At 40.4% G+C, this 15,639-nt stretch overlaps 1 protein-coding gene across 6 annotated transcripts in view; it reads right to left on the bottom strand.

Moving 5' to 3' along the window:
• Positions 1–15,639, bottom strand: part of SEMA3C (semaphorin 3C) — a 161,154-nt gene that overhangs the window by 58,166 nt on the left and 87,349 nt on the right. For 5 of the 6 annotated variants that reach the window (XR_010589812.1, XM_005296965.5, XM_065554556.1 and 2 more), the window contains 3 exons: positions 9,351–9,511; positions 6,422–6,484; positions 1,704–1,823 (listed from right to left, as the gene is read on the bottom strand). Coding sequence is in view for 5 of the 6 variants with exons in the window: in XM_005296965.5 (XP_005297022.2) it covers positions 1,704–1,823; positions 6,422–6,484; positions 9,351–9,511 (344 nt within the window). In the remaining variant the exon portion in view is untranslated. Of the gene's footprint in view, positions 1–1,703; positions 1,824–6,421; positions 6,485–9,350; positions 9,512–14,924; positions 15,055–15,639 lie in introns of those variants that run through there. The other variant, XM_024114818.3, reaches the window with a different exon arrangement.

The following is a 15,639-nucleotide window of genomic DNA, read 5'->3' as shown; positions in this document are numbered from 1 at the left end:
CATTCCAGAGATTCATTCCCAGCGGTTCTGTGCTGTTGAACTCAGGCTCCTAAGCCCCAATGGCAGGCAGTCTTCTAGGAGTGGAAGTACAGTGATTCAGTCTGCAGAGTCTACTTGGGGGCCTGGAGCCAGCCAATGCGCCCCCAAATTGCTTGGGACTATTCCATGGAAGGATGGGGCAAGGTCTTCCAGGAGATGCACTGATTTGTAGCCCCTCCATAGTCTGTACTTGAGGGTTGAGAATTTCGAACCCAGTCCTCTCCCTTTGAAATCAGTGGTCAAACCACATGGACTTCTATAGAAGCAGAAGCAGACATTTACAGCTGCCTTCCCCTGGCAGAACTCAACTAGCAGTGTCTGCCCTTCCCCTGCAGCACAGCTGTTTCTCCATGTGCAGCAAGACATACTGCTCCTTCCTGTGCCTGTAAGAGTCAGTCTGACCCAAACTCTACCAAAGTGCCAGGACTCAGATAAGAACTTTCCTTTTTCCTTCTCCCTACTCCATTTATTGCTTACTACATTTGTATAGAAACAAAAATTTCATTTTCAAATCATGAAGTCTGGAAAATGCAGACTTCATGATTGTCTGGAAAATAATCTGGGCTTTTACATGTTTAGCCAATACAATGAAATGAAACCAGGCAAACTGACTCAGGTAATGTACTAAGAGGCTGCTCTTTACAAGAAGCGCTTTGGCTAGCTATTATTCCATGACAGTGCAGTATGTGGGAAGGAAAAAATGTTTTATGATTTAAAATGTAGGAGGACATGTACTACTTAGTAGCACAAATTGTGCTGCCTGGAAGGGAAAAAAAACCCCACAGGTGTGTGGAGGGGAATCTTTTAAAAATGGTAGATGGGTGGTAAACTTTACAGAACAATTAGACTTGTCACAAGAAGACTTTAGAAAGTTACTGTGATACTTAACCCTTTAATTGTTGAATTCTCTGTTACCATATGTAAACTAAGTTGCTTCAGTGGTTCTTAGGAATTAAATCAGCATACCTCAATTGGAGCCATCAATGGAAATAAGCAGATTTACACCAACTGAGGCCCTCACCCTAATAATCGATGACCCAACCTTGCAGCATCTATTCAGGCACAACTTTTCTTGTCAATGAGGCTTCATGGGGAGTTCTACCCAAATAGAGATTAGACGTTCAGGATTGTAGGTCCTCCTCCTGCAAACACTGACACCTATGAGTACTTGGCCTACAGGAGTAGTCCTATTGAACTTAACAACACTACTCCCATGGATAAATGCTTGCAGGACTGGGGAATAAGTGAAGGACCTTATTGAGTTTTCTTCTACTGTTATTTATTTCCAAAGATTTCTCCCAGTTTTGGACAATGAATTAGGAATGAATGAACCAGTTCAGATAAAATGAAAAGTAGCCAAACCTTAGCCCAAAGTCTGAAGTGAGCTTTTTCTGACCCAAAGTCTGAAGTGAGGCTAATGCTATCAAACCATTTTCTATTTTTATGCATGCCATGCTCTCTGGTAGCAGCTGGGACTGGAAACAGAAGTATCAGAAAACCAGGAGAATGGCTGTCCTTGTGCTATTTGTAGCCTGACTGGACAAAGTAACCTCATGAGATCTCCAAGCCCAGTTTCCAGACTCATCCTCTTTGGATAAGTGTATTTGCCCAGCACTAAAAATATCCACTACAGGAGCATGGGAACAATGAATGAAAACACTTACCTCAGACCTGCGCCCTCTGTTGAGGTATGTGCATACTGGACTGAATGCTCCACTCCCACAGACGTACAAATGGGTGCGATTGAAGGTCTGTATCACACGTACATAATTTCCACAGCCATGCTGTAGAGAAAGAAAAAGACTTAATAAATATGCTTATTGAATGTTGGGAAACACCAAGGAATAGGAACAGCTGATCATTTTAATGCTATCCTTGTCAACTTATTTATTACAATATGTTCTGTTACAATCAGTCTCATTAATTAGGACAAACTCCCTTGCTTCCTTTCTCATTCCTTGTATAGAGCCAGATCCATGACCCCTGTCCAAAACCTTCAGTCAACAGGCTTTGTGCAAGTGTTGGGGGCTGGAGAAGGGACTCTTGTTCTCATCTGAAAAGCTATGGCTACTTCACTTCCCATCCACAGGGAGTTTTGGCCAGTGGGGCTATATAGACATAGACCTACAAGCCATGTCTGTGCCCTTTCTTCCAGCCTGTTCTGATCTCTGGATTGCCATGGATGGGCCAGCATGAAGTATGCAGAAATGGAGGACTCTCCATGTTCAGCTTCTCTATAGCCTGCTCTTTTTGCTCAGAGAACCGCAGCATATCAGGCCAGGAGTAATTCTCATTTACTTCAATGGGAGTTACCCATACCCTGCAAAGGGAGAATCAGGCCCCCGAGGGAGAGCAGGCTTTTGTTCTTAATCTGCAGTGCCCTCAAGGAAGTCTCTGCAAATAGGTCATTCCTTTTCCCAGTTACTGATGTTAAACACCACTAGTTCAGAAGTCATTGGAAAACAACAGCCTGTATTACTTGTCTAGACAACTTCCCTCCAAAATAATAAGAGCCTGAGAAGCTCATAACATAAGCAAATCCCCAATGGATGTAAAATGTTGCCCCATATTGAAAACCTGTTTTAACGATTTCTAAGTGGCATACATACAGCAAATGTACACGTAAAATCAGCCTTGCTCTGCATTCTCTCCCATTCTCCTCCTATCATCCCTTTTCTTTCATTCCCCCTTTTTTGACACTGATCAGCTGCTGCTGCTGCACTTTAGATTAGGTCATGTACCCAGATGTTTCTTTTCCATATTTTTAGTTATCAATATCCCAGTTCTGCCCTCGTATTCAACCGGGTAACATTCCTTGAAGTTACTGAGATTTGGGTGTGTATAAAGAGTCCAGGGTTGGAACCTAGGCCAATCAATCACTCCCTTGCTAATCATTGGAGCTAATCCTTGCTCAACAGGCTGCACATTTTATTTATATTTGAAGACGTTCACGTTTTCAGTCCTATATATAATGGCACTCTGCTATGACACCTGTTTATAAAGGCACCCAAAAAGTGGTTATATAACTGTCAGGAGCTCTGTGTTGGTGGAAATAAAAGCTTCCCCATTAGGAATGCTGTGAAGCAAACAGCAAGGAGATTTAACTCTTGGTGCATTAAATGAGTTATTATGGTAGCCTTATCAAAATAGACAATTTTCCTAAAGCTGAGAGCTGTCCCTACATCCTCCCGCTTCCCCACATCTAATAAGTCACTGCTGTGCCTGCCTCAAGAACTGCTTTGCTGTGCGGTCGTGCTGTCAAAATCAGTCCTGCACAGGAAATATCTCAGTGTTGTCTACTTGTGCTATGGGTGAAGAGGAGGAAAGGAGCTAGTCAAAGACGCACTATTGGCTCATATGCACCATGTAACTTCATGCCAGGAAGGCAGAATGCTGCTTTCATGTCTGTTCCTGTCAATGGGGGCTTTACTGCAACAGCTCTACATAAAGGATTATTTGTTGGGTAATCATATAAAAAAGCTCCTCGGAGAGTAAGACAGGGAGACTATGCGTTGATGAATAGTACCTGAGTGTAACACAGGCTTGTTCTCTACTGTTACCAAGGATAAAGCCCCTCCAGTACCATTGTGTCTTCTTTCCACAGTATCTGCAGCCAGGGTATGGAGATAGCTAGAGGAATCTGACATTCTTTTATGGAGAGCATTGTGAGCTTATGTTTTAACATTTACTGTGTCCTCAACTCTCCTCTGTGGTGATTAACAGGCTAGTTACACAATCTGGCTCAATGCTAATTTTCTGAGATTTTAATTTTGCCTCACAGAATGAGGTCAGGGAACCAGTTCTGAAATTGTTCTTTCAATCCCTTGCTGATGTCTAATATTCTCCAGTGTAGTGCCAATGAATTCTCCGTATGATTTTATAAATGATTAATCTGGTGATTCTCTTACAGTCCCCATCCCATTAAAACAGGGCATTGTAACTTAAATCCTTAAAAAAAAATAACATTGGGACCTGAAGAACTTTGATTCAGCAACACTTATCTTTCTAGTATCTTATTTGCCCTTTCTAGCTATTATGTTACTTTATTTTCCTTTTAAAGTCTGACTTGTCTGAGGTTACATGATAGCACAGAGACAGCTTTGGTTGGGAATGCAGATGATCAATTTGTCAGTGCTGATGCTGGTTTGTCATGAGCTCATGTATTACTGGGTATTTCCACTGCAAATAACGTCAATAATCATGAAATCAGGGTGAATTCTTTGGAATCTTAAATTTCTTTGACAAGAATTGCACTTGATTGATTTTGTCATATTTAGCTGACAGTGTGTAGGCTTTTCCCTCTCATCTCTATTTCTACTGTTCCCCTTTCATCTTGTGTCCTTCATGGTTCTCTCTTACATCCAGTATTATTCAGCATTTACCAAAATTACTTCAAGTGACATGGACTGGAGTTTTACTTCTATGTATCTGACACATTCTAATCTATTTGTAAAATCAGTCTCATTTTTCCTCCATGTCTACCATATTATTAGGACTTATTTAGATTCACACAAAAATATATAAATGCTATTAAAATGGAGCTACCAGTTGCTGGTTCCAGACATTGACTAAGGTATCATTTCTCTCCCTCCTTTGGAAATTTTGATACACAGCCATGGCCTCTAGAAAAGAGACTGGGAATTCTGATTGAGCTAAGCCTCATTTTGGCTTTCCATATCTCTTCAGTAGTAAACACGGATTTCTTACACTTGAGAAATATTTCCAGAATTTCTAAATGTCTCTGATATAATAATTCCAACCCAGATATTCACGTCCTTCCATAATGGTTATTACAATGTGCTACCTATTGGAATTTTGACTTTCAGCCAACATTACTGGTATTCAACAGGAACGGAATATAATGGCTAAGATTCTGAAGGGGACTAGAGAATGTATTTGTGCTATCCTATATGCGCTGATACCTATTGAATTGTGGACTTACTATATAAACCTTCGCCAAGAGGGACATTAATTTTTGAATATTAGTGATTTCTCACTTTTCTAGACATTGCCTGAAGTAAAGTATGCTTGCATTTGCATATTTTGCTCTTTGCATTGTCAATCAATTAGTTATTATGCATTGGCTTTTTGGGATCTACTGGATTTTGAGCTCACTATCAATGGTGTACATCGGGGTGGCCAACCTGAGCCTGAGAAGGAGCCAGAATTTACCAATGTACATTGCCAAAGAGCCACAGTAATACGTCAGCAGTCCCCCATCAGCTCTTCCCCCCTCACCTGCTCACAGCGCCTCCCGCCCACCGGCCCTGCCAGTCAGCACCTCCACCTCCAGGACCACTTTACTGAACATCAGTGGTGTGATCCTGTATTTAAACCAGCACGAAAGCATGATACAAAGCCCATTAAAAGTAATGGAAAGTCTCCTCTTGACTTTGTTGAGCTCTGGATCAGAACATCAATAAAACCGGAATTCAACCAAGTGCCTCCTGAAGATTGGTGCTGGGGAAAAACAATTTCTTTGTTCACATTAGTAACTCTGGTGCTTAAACTCTTATATGGAAAAATAGTTGTGTCTGAGGCGATGATGTAAGTGAAGACTGGGATAATTTCAATAAGGGGTGTGGCATCTCCCCATTGGTTAAAATTGGGGAGAACAGCAAATGTTGCTGTCTATTTGTTTGACCATACCAATTTTCTATCTGTGTGTGAAACAAGCAAATGTATACAGGCCTTAGTATCTGGTCTTGCAATGAGAGGAATGCAGGTCGATACCTACACCCACACACAGCTTCACACTGAAATCAGGATCTGCACAGACCCAACTTCAGTGTATAACTGTTTAACACAGCATATCTTTGGTTTTCATTTCCCACGTATAGTTATCGTGTGTGTCAAATTTACAGGTTTTAAGGAAGCACTACTATTTCTCAGATATTTGCCTAAAACATTGTTTTAGAGAACTAATAAAAGTGGGTTTTTTAATGACCAACGCTGTGTGCTGTTGGAATGTGCAGAATAACCACTGCCCATTCGCAAAGATTCTTTCCATAGAAAAGACTATATATTGTCTGGGAGCTAGTCCAGGCACTGACATTATCATTAGCTCAGCAGTCTACAATATAGTTTCCAGGAGATACTTGGAACAAGCATTATTAATGCTATCCATCACTAACAAAAAACAAAACAAAACAAAAATCATAAATCCAGTTTTGAAAGTGAGCAATGTACATATTTTTTCCAGACAAAATATGAAGACATATACTGTGTAAATATTCTCATTTCCCAGAATTTCACTTTACCATTTGGCCTGGAGAGTATTAAAAAAGAAAAGCCCACACCCCTTACATCTTGCTTTCAGCTGCACTCAAGGTGCACTGACTCAATGGCCAAATATTTAATTGTGTGTGTGTATAAAACTTACTGTAGGATCTTTGCCAGCCATTTTGCACTCTTCAACTTTGATTGCTGATGCTGGCCAGAAAATCTATTTGGAAAGAAATAATAATTTAAGGAACTACATAATTTTAGTTGAATATATACAACATTCATCACCCCACCTAGTTTATGCTAACAGGTTTCCTTCAAGGTATTTCTGAGTTCACAAAGTCAATATTTTTACAGATTTCATACCTTTTTTGCTAGGGAAAAATATTTCCTCCACATATTTTTCTGACAGAAATCCAGTTTAAACAGTAAAGAGAGTTTTACTTTTCCCCACAAGTCTGGATTAGGCATGCATCAGTTTAAAACAGGGGTCCTGAAAGACTGTTGCTTTTATTCTTTTATAAAAGTTTATTTTTACATAAACACAATGGTAAATGAGCGCTTTGTATTTTAGGGTGCAGCACTGAAAATAAGGGGCCAGATCCTCAAATGTAATAAATTAGTGTAGCTCCCTTGAAGTCAATGGAGACAAGCTGATTTATATTAGCTGACTATCTGGCCTAAAGTTTGCTACTCCAGTTAAGGATTAGTTAACCAACCTGGACCAACTACAAACCCCTCTGAACTTTTGCTGTTCTGTAGAACTGAACAAAAGAACTTTAGGACTAAAACTTTTCTGAGGTTCTGAAATATTTGAATACAGGATATATTTTTTATTAATAAAAACTGTTGCATATCTTTATGCTACTTCCAGGGATGGTCCATGACTGGAATCAGAAGTGCTGAAATATAGCAAGAAAGGCTGTTATTACAGTGTTTCTTTTTTGGAATCAGAAGCAGAAGTGCTGGATATCTCATGAGAAAATGTGTTCTCTTAAAATTTCCAGCTGAATTGAGCAGACTCTGGAGGTATAGATAACTTTCAGATAAGCACCTCAAGCTCTGAATGTTTATCCAAACCATACTCAAACTCTGATTTTTTTTAAAGTTCATCCATCATTAACTCTGATCTTGAAACAGAAAAGGCAGCATTAGAGAAACACTCTCTATACTCTTCATAGGTGGGTTAGCCTGATAAGGAAAAGTAAATCAGAATTCTGTCTCAAGATACCACTGGCAATATCAGAACAATAAAAAGAGCATTGTGATAACAGATTTGAGTCTAACTGTATTTAGCTGATGGTTCATTTCTGTGCATCTTTCCTATATTAAAAAATATTATTTCAATAGATGTTTTAGTGATATTTAAGCAAATGAATCGCAACATAAAAGAGATCATGTTGAACAGGATCTCTCAGGGACAGAAGAGTAGTAAAATGCAGGCACTATAAAGAAAAATTAAGTAGCAATCCTGCAGATATTGGATGGATTCCAGTTTAGAGCAGCCTAATATTGGCTGGTCATGTGATCTGTCAGAACTGTATGGGGATATTTTTTGCCTTTGTTTGGTTGTTTTTATTTTTGTTTTGCTATATATGGGTATATGTAAGTAGACCCTGACTCTGGTTTACATTTTACTATTACAGTGCATTGCAACATTATTTTGTAAAGCATACTGCTTGCATGCATATCATCTATCATTTATCTATCCAGCTACACATCCACCCAAACACTTCATAGAATAAATAATAGCAGTTTGAGAGAAGACTGACATACACAGAAAAAGAAAGAAAGAAAACAGGTTTTCACATGAGTTTTGCAGTGGGGTTTAATCAGTGTGGCAGAGAGGTACAGTAAGGTTGTTCCAGATAGTACAAGCTTTAGTACCAATGGAGATTATAAATTATGTGGTGGTACAGCAAAAAATATGGATGCTGGACTAAAGGACCAGATGAGATTCATAGATTCCAAAGCCAGATGGACCACTGTGATCATCTAGTGTGACCTCCTGTATAGCACAGGCCACAGAACTTCCCTAAAATTATTCCTAGAGCAGAGCTTTTTTTTAAAAAAAAAATCCAATCTTGATTTTAAAATTGTCAGTGATGCCAAATCTTACTGTTAAAAATTCACACCTTCTTTCCAGTCTGAATTTATCTAGCTTCAACTTCCAGCCACTGGATTGTGTTATACCTTTCTCTGCCAGACTGAAGACCACATTATCAAATGTGTTCTTTATCAGGGAGACAAGATACATGTTCTTTATCAGAGCGACAAGATCTATTAAGTATATTTTACAGAAATCTGAATTTGAACAGGTTCTGGAAGTAAAACAGGAGCCTTTGGAGGCTTCCAAATACTGGAATGATGTCACTGCATTTTCCATACAGCTGAGGGAGAAGGCATGAACATTTTGCACATGCTGGAATATAGAGAGCAGATGCATGAGGTGGCCAGAGCAAACAGTGTTACAATAACTGAAAGGAGAGGACAGCATGGAGAGGGACTGCAACGGAGACAGGATTAGCGTTATGTCTCTGAAACTAGGAATGGATCACTCCCCTACCATACAAAAATGGGAGGTATTATAAAACAGAAGCAAAAAAGTTCAGAGGACAGGCTTCAGCTACGGGATTTTCTTTATCGTAGGAAAATAAAACAAACTTAGTCTAAGATTAAAGACAGCTTTGTCTTTTTCCTCGCATAGCCTGAAAAAGGAGACAGTTACAAAAAAATATCCTCATGTTGCTTACAGGGTTCTTTTAAAGCTGCAGCTATGAATACTCTCAAATCTTTGAGACAAGAGGAAATTTTACATCCGTCACCTCATACAAGGTGTTCCTTGTGAGACTGAGCCACCACGCAGATGACTCAAAAACAAGTAAACAGGTTGAATGAAGTGTTTTAAGTCATTTGAAAGTTTTGTTCATCTCATATTACACATCAAACAAGTACTAACTGTTCAATGAGGTGTGGATCTGGACTTCTGCCTACTGCTGGTCTAATGAAACACACATTTTTTTTCCTTAAAAAAAAAAGGCATGCAGTAAAATGATATTGGGTTCTGGAAGTACTTTTAAACTTACACTCAGAGGGTCCTGGCTTATATTATTAATATTCAAAGACAAAATGTGATCTTTGCTGCCCACATAGATCCGGTCCTGATCTTCATCCATTAATAATATCCTGTAATCGAGTGGGTGGTGGGATATATGGTAATATTCAGAGGTCTTGGTTTCCTGCAGTTCTGTAATAGTGAGTACCACAAGTTAGCAAAGGCATTCAGTTGCTTTTCTTGGTTTTATAATTGCATCTTATTTTAAATAAAAGACTTTTGAATATAAGTATAGCTAATAACAACAGAAAAAATTATATCAAGCTGTTGGCAATAAAGCTATTGTTCAGTTAAAACCAATTTTCCTTTCCAAGTTTAAGTGAATGGTATTTACAAGGTAAGTAAGAATTAGTCATTGATTTATCCATTCAACTAATGAACCCCACTATTTTAATGGATGTTATTATTTACAGCTTTAGCTTTTAAGGCAGATAATATATAAAATTAAATAATGGACTCAAAACATTATAAAGTTTATGACAGAAGAAGATCAATAAAAGCTACATAAACACATTCCAGTTACTTTTCCTAACAGAGGATTTCACTGAGAATGGCTGCCTATATATTTTTAAGGGGAAGGTGCTTTTTTGTTTCTGACAAAATGAAATATTCTCCTAATTCCCCATAATGAATGTTAACTACTTTTCACAGGCTATGGTTAGTCTAAAAGAAAATCTAATTATGAAATCAAACACAAATAGGCAATTTTCTTTCTTTTTTTTAATGGGACAAGAGCTATTGTGTCACCCTTGTAGGTTGAACTCATCTTTTTATTCAGATAAACCCCACTCTGGCCCCTACTGAAGTAAATGGCAAAACTCTTATTGCCTTCAATAGTGCACACTCATGCCCATTACAGGAACAGCACAAGCATTTGCAATGTTAACAACCCTACATCGCCTTGCCAATGCTCTTCTGTTCTGTTCTGGAGAGACAATTGCTGTAAGAAGATAGAGACAAGGTGGGTGAGGTAATATCTTTTATTGCACCAAGTTTTGTGACAAGCTGTGTAATTTGAAAGTTTGTCTCTTTCACCAACCAACTTGGCTCAGTAAAAGATATTACCTCACCCATCTTGTCTCTCTCATAGTTAGGAATCAACACAACTACAACACTGCCAACAACATAAGAAGATAAGTCTTCCTCTCCTTACTCAGCCAATCTTTGGCCTCCACTTCAATTATTTTATTTTTAATTGTAAAGAAGGGGATATATTTTTAATAGTTGAGAAGGGAAATTAAAGCTTTAAAAAGTAAAATAACCTATTCTGAATACCTAAAATGATGTACTTATACCACAGGCACATTATTTTCAGAGGTGCTAAGTACCCACAGTACCAAGTGAAGTCAATGACAGCTACAGGTGCACAGGACCTCTTAAAATGAAGCCCTATTTGCCCAATCCTACAAACCTTATTCACACACTTCAAGACAAAGTCCATTGCCCTCACTCAGAACCAGATCTTTACTTGGATTAAAGTGGTGTAACTCCATTAACATCATTGGATCTATACCTAGTTACTCCAGATAAAGATCTCGTTCTCAGTTTTTGACCAGTACTCTTGCAATCTCTAACAAGAGCTTTCCCTGAATAACGATTGAGTAAGGGCTCCAGGAACTGGCTGTTAGCCCTTACTGATACAACCAGTCAGAGTGAATCAATGGGGCTATAATACAGCTGGTCAGAAAACCAAAAATATTTTGGTTTTCAGATTTTTGGGATGGGGAGTTGTCCAAAAGTTGAAATTTTCTGCAGAAAGTAGACACTTTCCATAGAAAACTTTTATTTAGTTCAAAATTCCAATTTTCCATTGAAAACAGTTTTGATGGAAATTCTCCACAAGCTCTAGATTATCCATGTGAGCAAAGGTTTCGGGGTTGGGCCCTCCATACATGTATTGCTGATATAAGTACAGAGAATCAAGCTAACTAGAAAAGATTTGCATTATCACATTAACTCTCATAGACAATAGCTCATGCTCATTTAATTCTCACTGTGTTTAGCCAGTAACCTTGGAGACAATGGGGCAGATCCTCTTCTGGTGTAAGTTAGCAACTTCAATGGAGCCGTGACAACTTACAGAAGCTAAGTGTCTCTCCACTGTATATATTGTAATATTAAAAATAGTACTATTTATAAGTAAGATTCAAACTCCTTGCTTCATAGCTTAAATCAAGGTGATTCTCATAACCATGTATGAAAATTGTTCATATTGCACAGGTGAAATCCACAAATTTACCTTTAATTCCCTTGGAAAATCCATTCTCTGTTTCCTTTTTTCATTCAAAATTCCTCTGTGTAAACTTTAATGGTTGACTTTGCCAAGGCACCTAAGGGAATTAGGCACCCAAATCCCAAAATTCAACCCCATGGGCTCCTTTAAAATTCTCAGGCTCACCTTTCAAACAGATTATGGAAGTTTCGTTCTCATTAAGCCTTTTGGTTACTTTAATCATCATAGTGAGTTTGCTTTGCTGCAGTAAGGTAAAACTGAATCTTCTCACCAGTCGTACTATCAGAGCTGAGCTATAGCTCAATCACATAGAGGTACCCAATGAAAATATCACATTCCTCTGCTATGCCGAATTACTGTGCTCCATAGGCGAGTACATACTATAGCATCAGTGAGTCAGTATGTCAGAATGTACAAACTTTCCTTTAATGATACCTTTTAGAGTAGTCAGAGATACCGTGAATGGTATCATGATGAGTCAGGGCGGTAATGACTCCTTTCAAGGAAGGGACCCAGGAAGCAATGAACATGGTTCTCATGCTCATATTAGGAGATATCTATATGTTCCTGCGCTTCAAGCTCTTTGTTACGGCACTGTCCTTGTTACAAGGCATATGGTTACAGGCAAAAGCAGTGGAAGCGGAGAGCTATAGAGCTACTCTGTTTCAAACAGGTCACTGGCTGGAAGGATACCACAGGACACGACCCTACCCTATGTAAGAGTCTGAATGAGCTCTTCCCTGACATCTAGTGGTGAGCTGTGGAAAAGGACTTCAGGAGCTGATCCCTGCACCCACCCTGTCTTGGTGCTCAGCATGATGGGATTGTTTGTCCAAATGATCCCTTGTGGCTGGTGTTGGATCCCCAGTCTCCTTGTTATTGGAGCAGGAGTAATAAAGAGTTATTATCTTTGCTGTGTGAACCGAGGGCAGCAGAACTGTACCTGACATACCACAATGGAGGGATTCACCCTCAACTGAACAGCACACACTAGGCAGGGGACATGGGTTCCAAAGCCCAATGAGTGAGAGAGAGGTGGGGATAGGTACTTGTATTTGCTGGTGTGGGCTCTGTTTAAGCATCCTAGACACCATTTGACCTGCCCTCCATGGTATAATAGCAGAGCTAATTTAGACTTAATTGAGAGTCTTTTTTACATGCTGCAGAGCTGAAATCACTGATACCTAGGTCTAACTATTAGACCTACTTTGGGACAGTATCTGTATTTCAAGAGGCTGCCCAGTGTGCACCAACAGTGAGGCTCCTGAAATCACTGAGAGCTGTGTTAAGTGGTGGACCCTGAAGACACCTTGGCAAGTGGCCAGCTGGATGGTTGGTGGAGAGGTGTGACAAGCGGCCAGCAGGGTGGCTGGCAGAGAGGGCCAGACTGGAGCCCAGCAGGGAGGTGCAGCAATTGGCCAGCGGGGCGACGAGCGAATGCCTGAGCAGTGTAGAGTGTAAGGTGCCTTGTTACCCCCACTTCAACCCAAGGTGGGAGGTGAACTCTGCAGATGAACTTCTGGACTTTGGGGCTGCACTGGCCAAGGACAGCAACTGTGAGTGGGGTGCAGAGAAGGGACAGGCACGTTAAAGGGCTTTTGGGTTGCTCCACTTAAGAACCTGAGGGGAAAAGGACACTGCCCAACTTACTTGGGGGTGGCTCTTTTGCTCATGGTTTGTATTTATGAATCCTAGTTGTGGTGTTTTCCCAAATTAATGCCGAGTTACTTCCCTCCTTTTATTAAATGTTTTTGCTACACTCAGACTCTGTGCTTTCAAGAGGAAAAGTATTGCCTCTTAGAGGCACCTGGGGGTGGTGTGTAATTGTCCCAGGACACTGGGTGGGGGCTCAAACCGGTTTTCTGTTGTATTGTTGAAAAGGAACCCCTAGATACTGAACCCAGCCCTTGTTGCTGCTGGCTTCACCTGGCAAAGGGTTACATTTACAAACAAGTCAGAGGCATCCACAAGTGGGAAGGAAAGACTCTCCTTGTGGTAAAACACCACCACAGGAGATACAGTCCCATACAAGCGTGTTACTTGTACTTCCTTTGGGCTGAGGCCTAAGAATGAATCACAGGCCTCCTGTGGGTTTTTGTCAGGTGGAGAGGAATTCATGGTTCCATACACTGTCTTTTGACATAACAAAATTTGCCACAAAACCGCCTTACAAAATTTGACTTAATAAAGTATGCTACTACCTGGAGACTATTATTTTGAAACCTCAATGATGGAAAGACACTATAACAGTGGTGGGAAAACTATGGCTCACAGGCCGCACACGGCCCATCAGGGTAATCTGCAGGCAGCGAGACATTTTGGCTGATGTTAACCATTGGCAGGGATGGCCCCCCGCAGCTCCCAGTGGCCGCAGTTTGCCATTCCCAGCCAATGGGAGCTGCAGGAAGCGATGGGCCGCAGGGATGTGCTGGCCACCACTTCCTGCAGCTCCCATTGGGTGGGAACGGCGAACCGTGGCCACTGGGAGCTGATGGGGGCTGGCCCTGTGGACGGTCAACATCAGCAAAATGTCTTGCAGCCCGCAATCAGATTACCCTGATGGGTCGCAGGTTGCCCACCACTGCACTATAATGTCCCCAATGCTCGTCCCAATATTTCATAAGAAAAACTTCTTAGAAGGACAGAATCTTGTATCTGAAATTATCATGTCTATACATTTATTGACCTTCAAAGTAAACCCAGTTGCTTGCCTTGGGAATTTGGGAATTCAACCAACTTCCCTAAAGCAGTAAACTCTGCATGTAGTATGAGACCCCAGCAAGTTAAGCCTCTTAGCACTTTGTGAGTATTTAATATTTTTGTATGGCAATCAAAATAAAGGTCATAATTTATTCCATGTGTAAATAACTTCTGGCTATAACCACACAAGAGTAACCTTTGTTCTCTCTGTTAAATAGGTCAGTGAGTTTGGTCTTGGCTTTCATGATTAAATCAATACCAATCTGATTCACACACTTAGAAATCTGATCTTAAAAAACAGATTATTTAGCCCTCCTTCCTTTAACAAACAACAAAATGTTCAGTGAACTCTCTCCCCAGAACCATATACTATTCTGAGCTTTTGGGAAACTGCAAAGGTTGACGGTTATCTTGCATTAAGAATGTATGAGTTCTAGGATATACTCCAGATATGCATGTATCTGCCTCACTAAATGACTCTCTCCAGCAAGTTTCTCTATTAAAAACAGAGGAAATAAAGGACAGAAGATGAAAATGAGTGGTATGTGCATACATTTTGAGTTTCAGAATATGCACTGTATTATTCTTTTTTAACAGTGAATTAAGGGGTACCTGGATTACCAGTCCTGGAATGTGCAGTGCTCTATTTATCTGCAGACAGGTACAGCATGGGCAGGACCTCTTGAGACAGGATCGATTCCAGTATATATGGGTACCCTGTGAAGCTATCAGTTTGGAACCCCTTACAGTAAGGCACAAAGGACAATTAGTGACTTCCTTTTCTCTCTCTCCCCAGTCTCAGCAAGTGTGTGCATGGGGAAGGCTTGGGCACATGCCCAGCATTGTTACATGTGTTTGTGAAAGAAATTAGGGGAAGAATGGATGGATGGTCGAGGGGAAGACCTGTGACATGCCTCATCCTCGGGCCACAATGAAGTGGAAAAATCCTGACTCCCCAAAGGGCTCATTCTACCATCCCTACACATTACTCATTCTGCCCAACCCACCATCCACTCTGTTTCATCTGCAAAGAGTGAAGCTGAATGCAGGTTAAGCTAAACCAGAGGAACTAGCAGAACACTCTCTGTCCATGTGGCTTAGATGCTTCCAGCTTAACTCTACCTGTGTCCTGTACCCCAGTACCCCATCAATGACAGCCCCTCCATGGAACATGGGCTCTTCTTATCTGGCTCCAATTACACTGATCATGATACATCTTCCCTGTTTTACAAACATTTTAATACATACCTTAAAAACAAATAATTGATACCCGGATCCCCACAACTGTGTTCCTTTGACCAGAGATTGTTAGCACATAGCTGAGTTG

Source organism: Chrysemys picta, chromosome 1 (assembly GCF_011386835.1).
Source record: "Chrysemys picta bellii isolate R12L10 chromosome 1, ASM1138683v2, whole genome shotgun sequence".
NCBI lineage: Eukaryota > Metazoa > Chordata > Testudines > Emydidae > Chrysemys > Chrysemys picta.
Note: the sequence above shows the minus strand (reverse complement) of the source record. Positions and strands in the feature narration are given on the sequence as shown.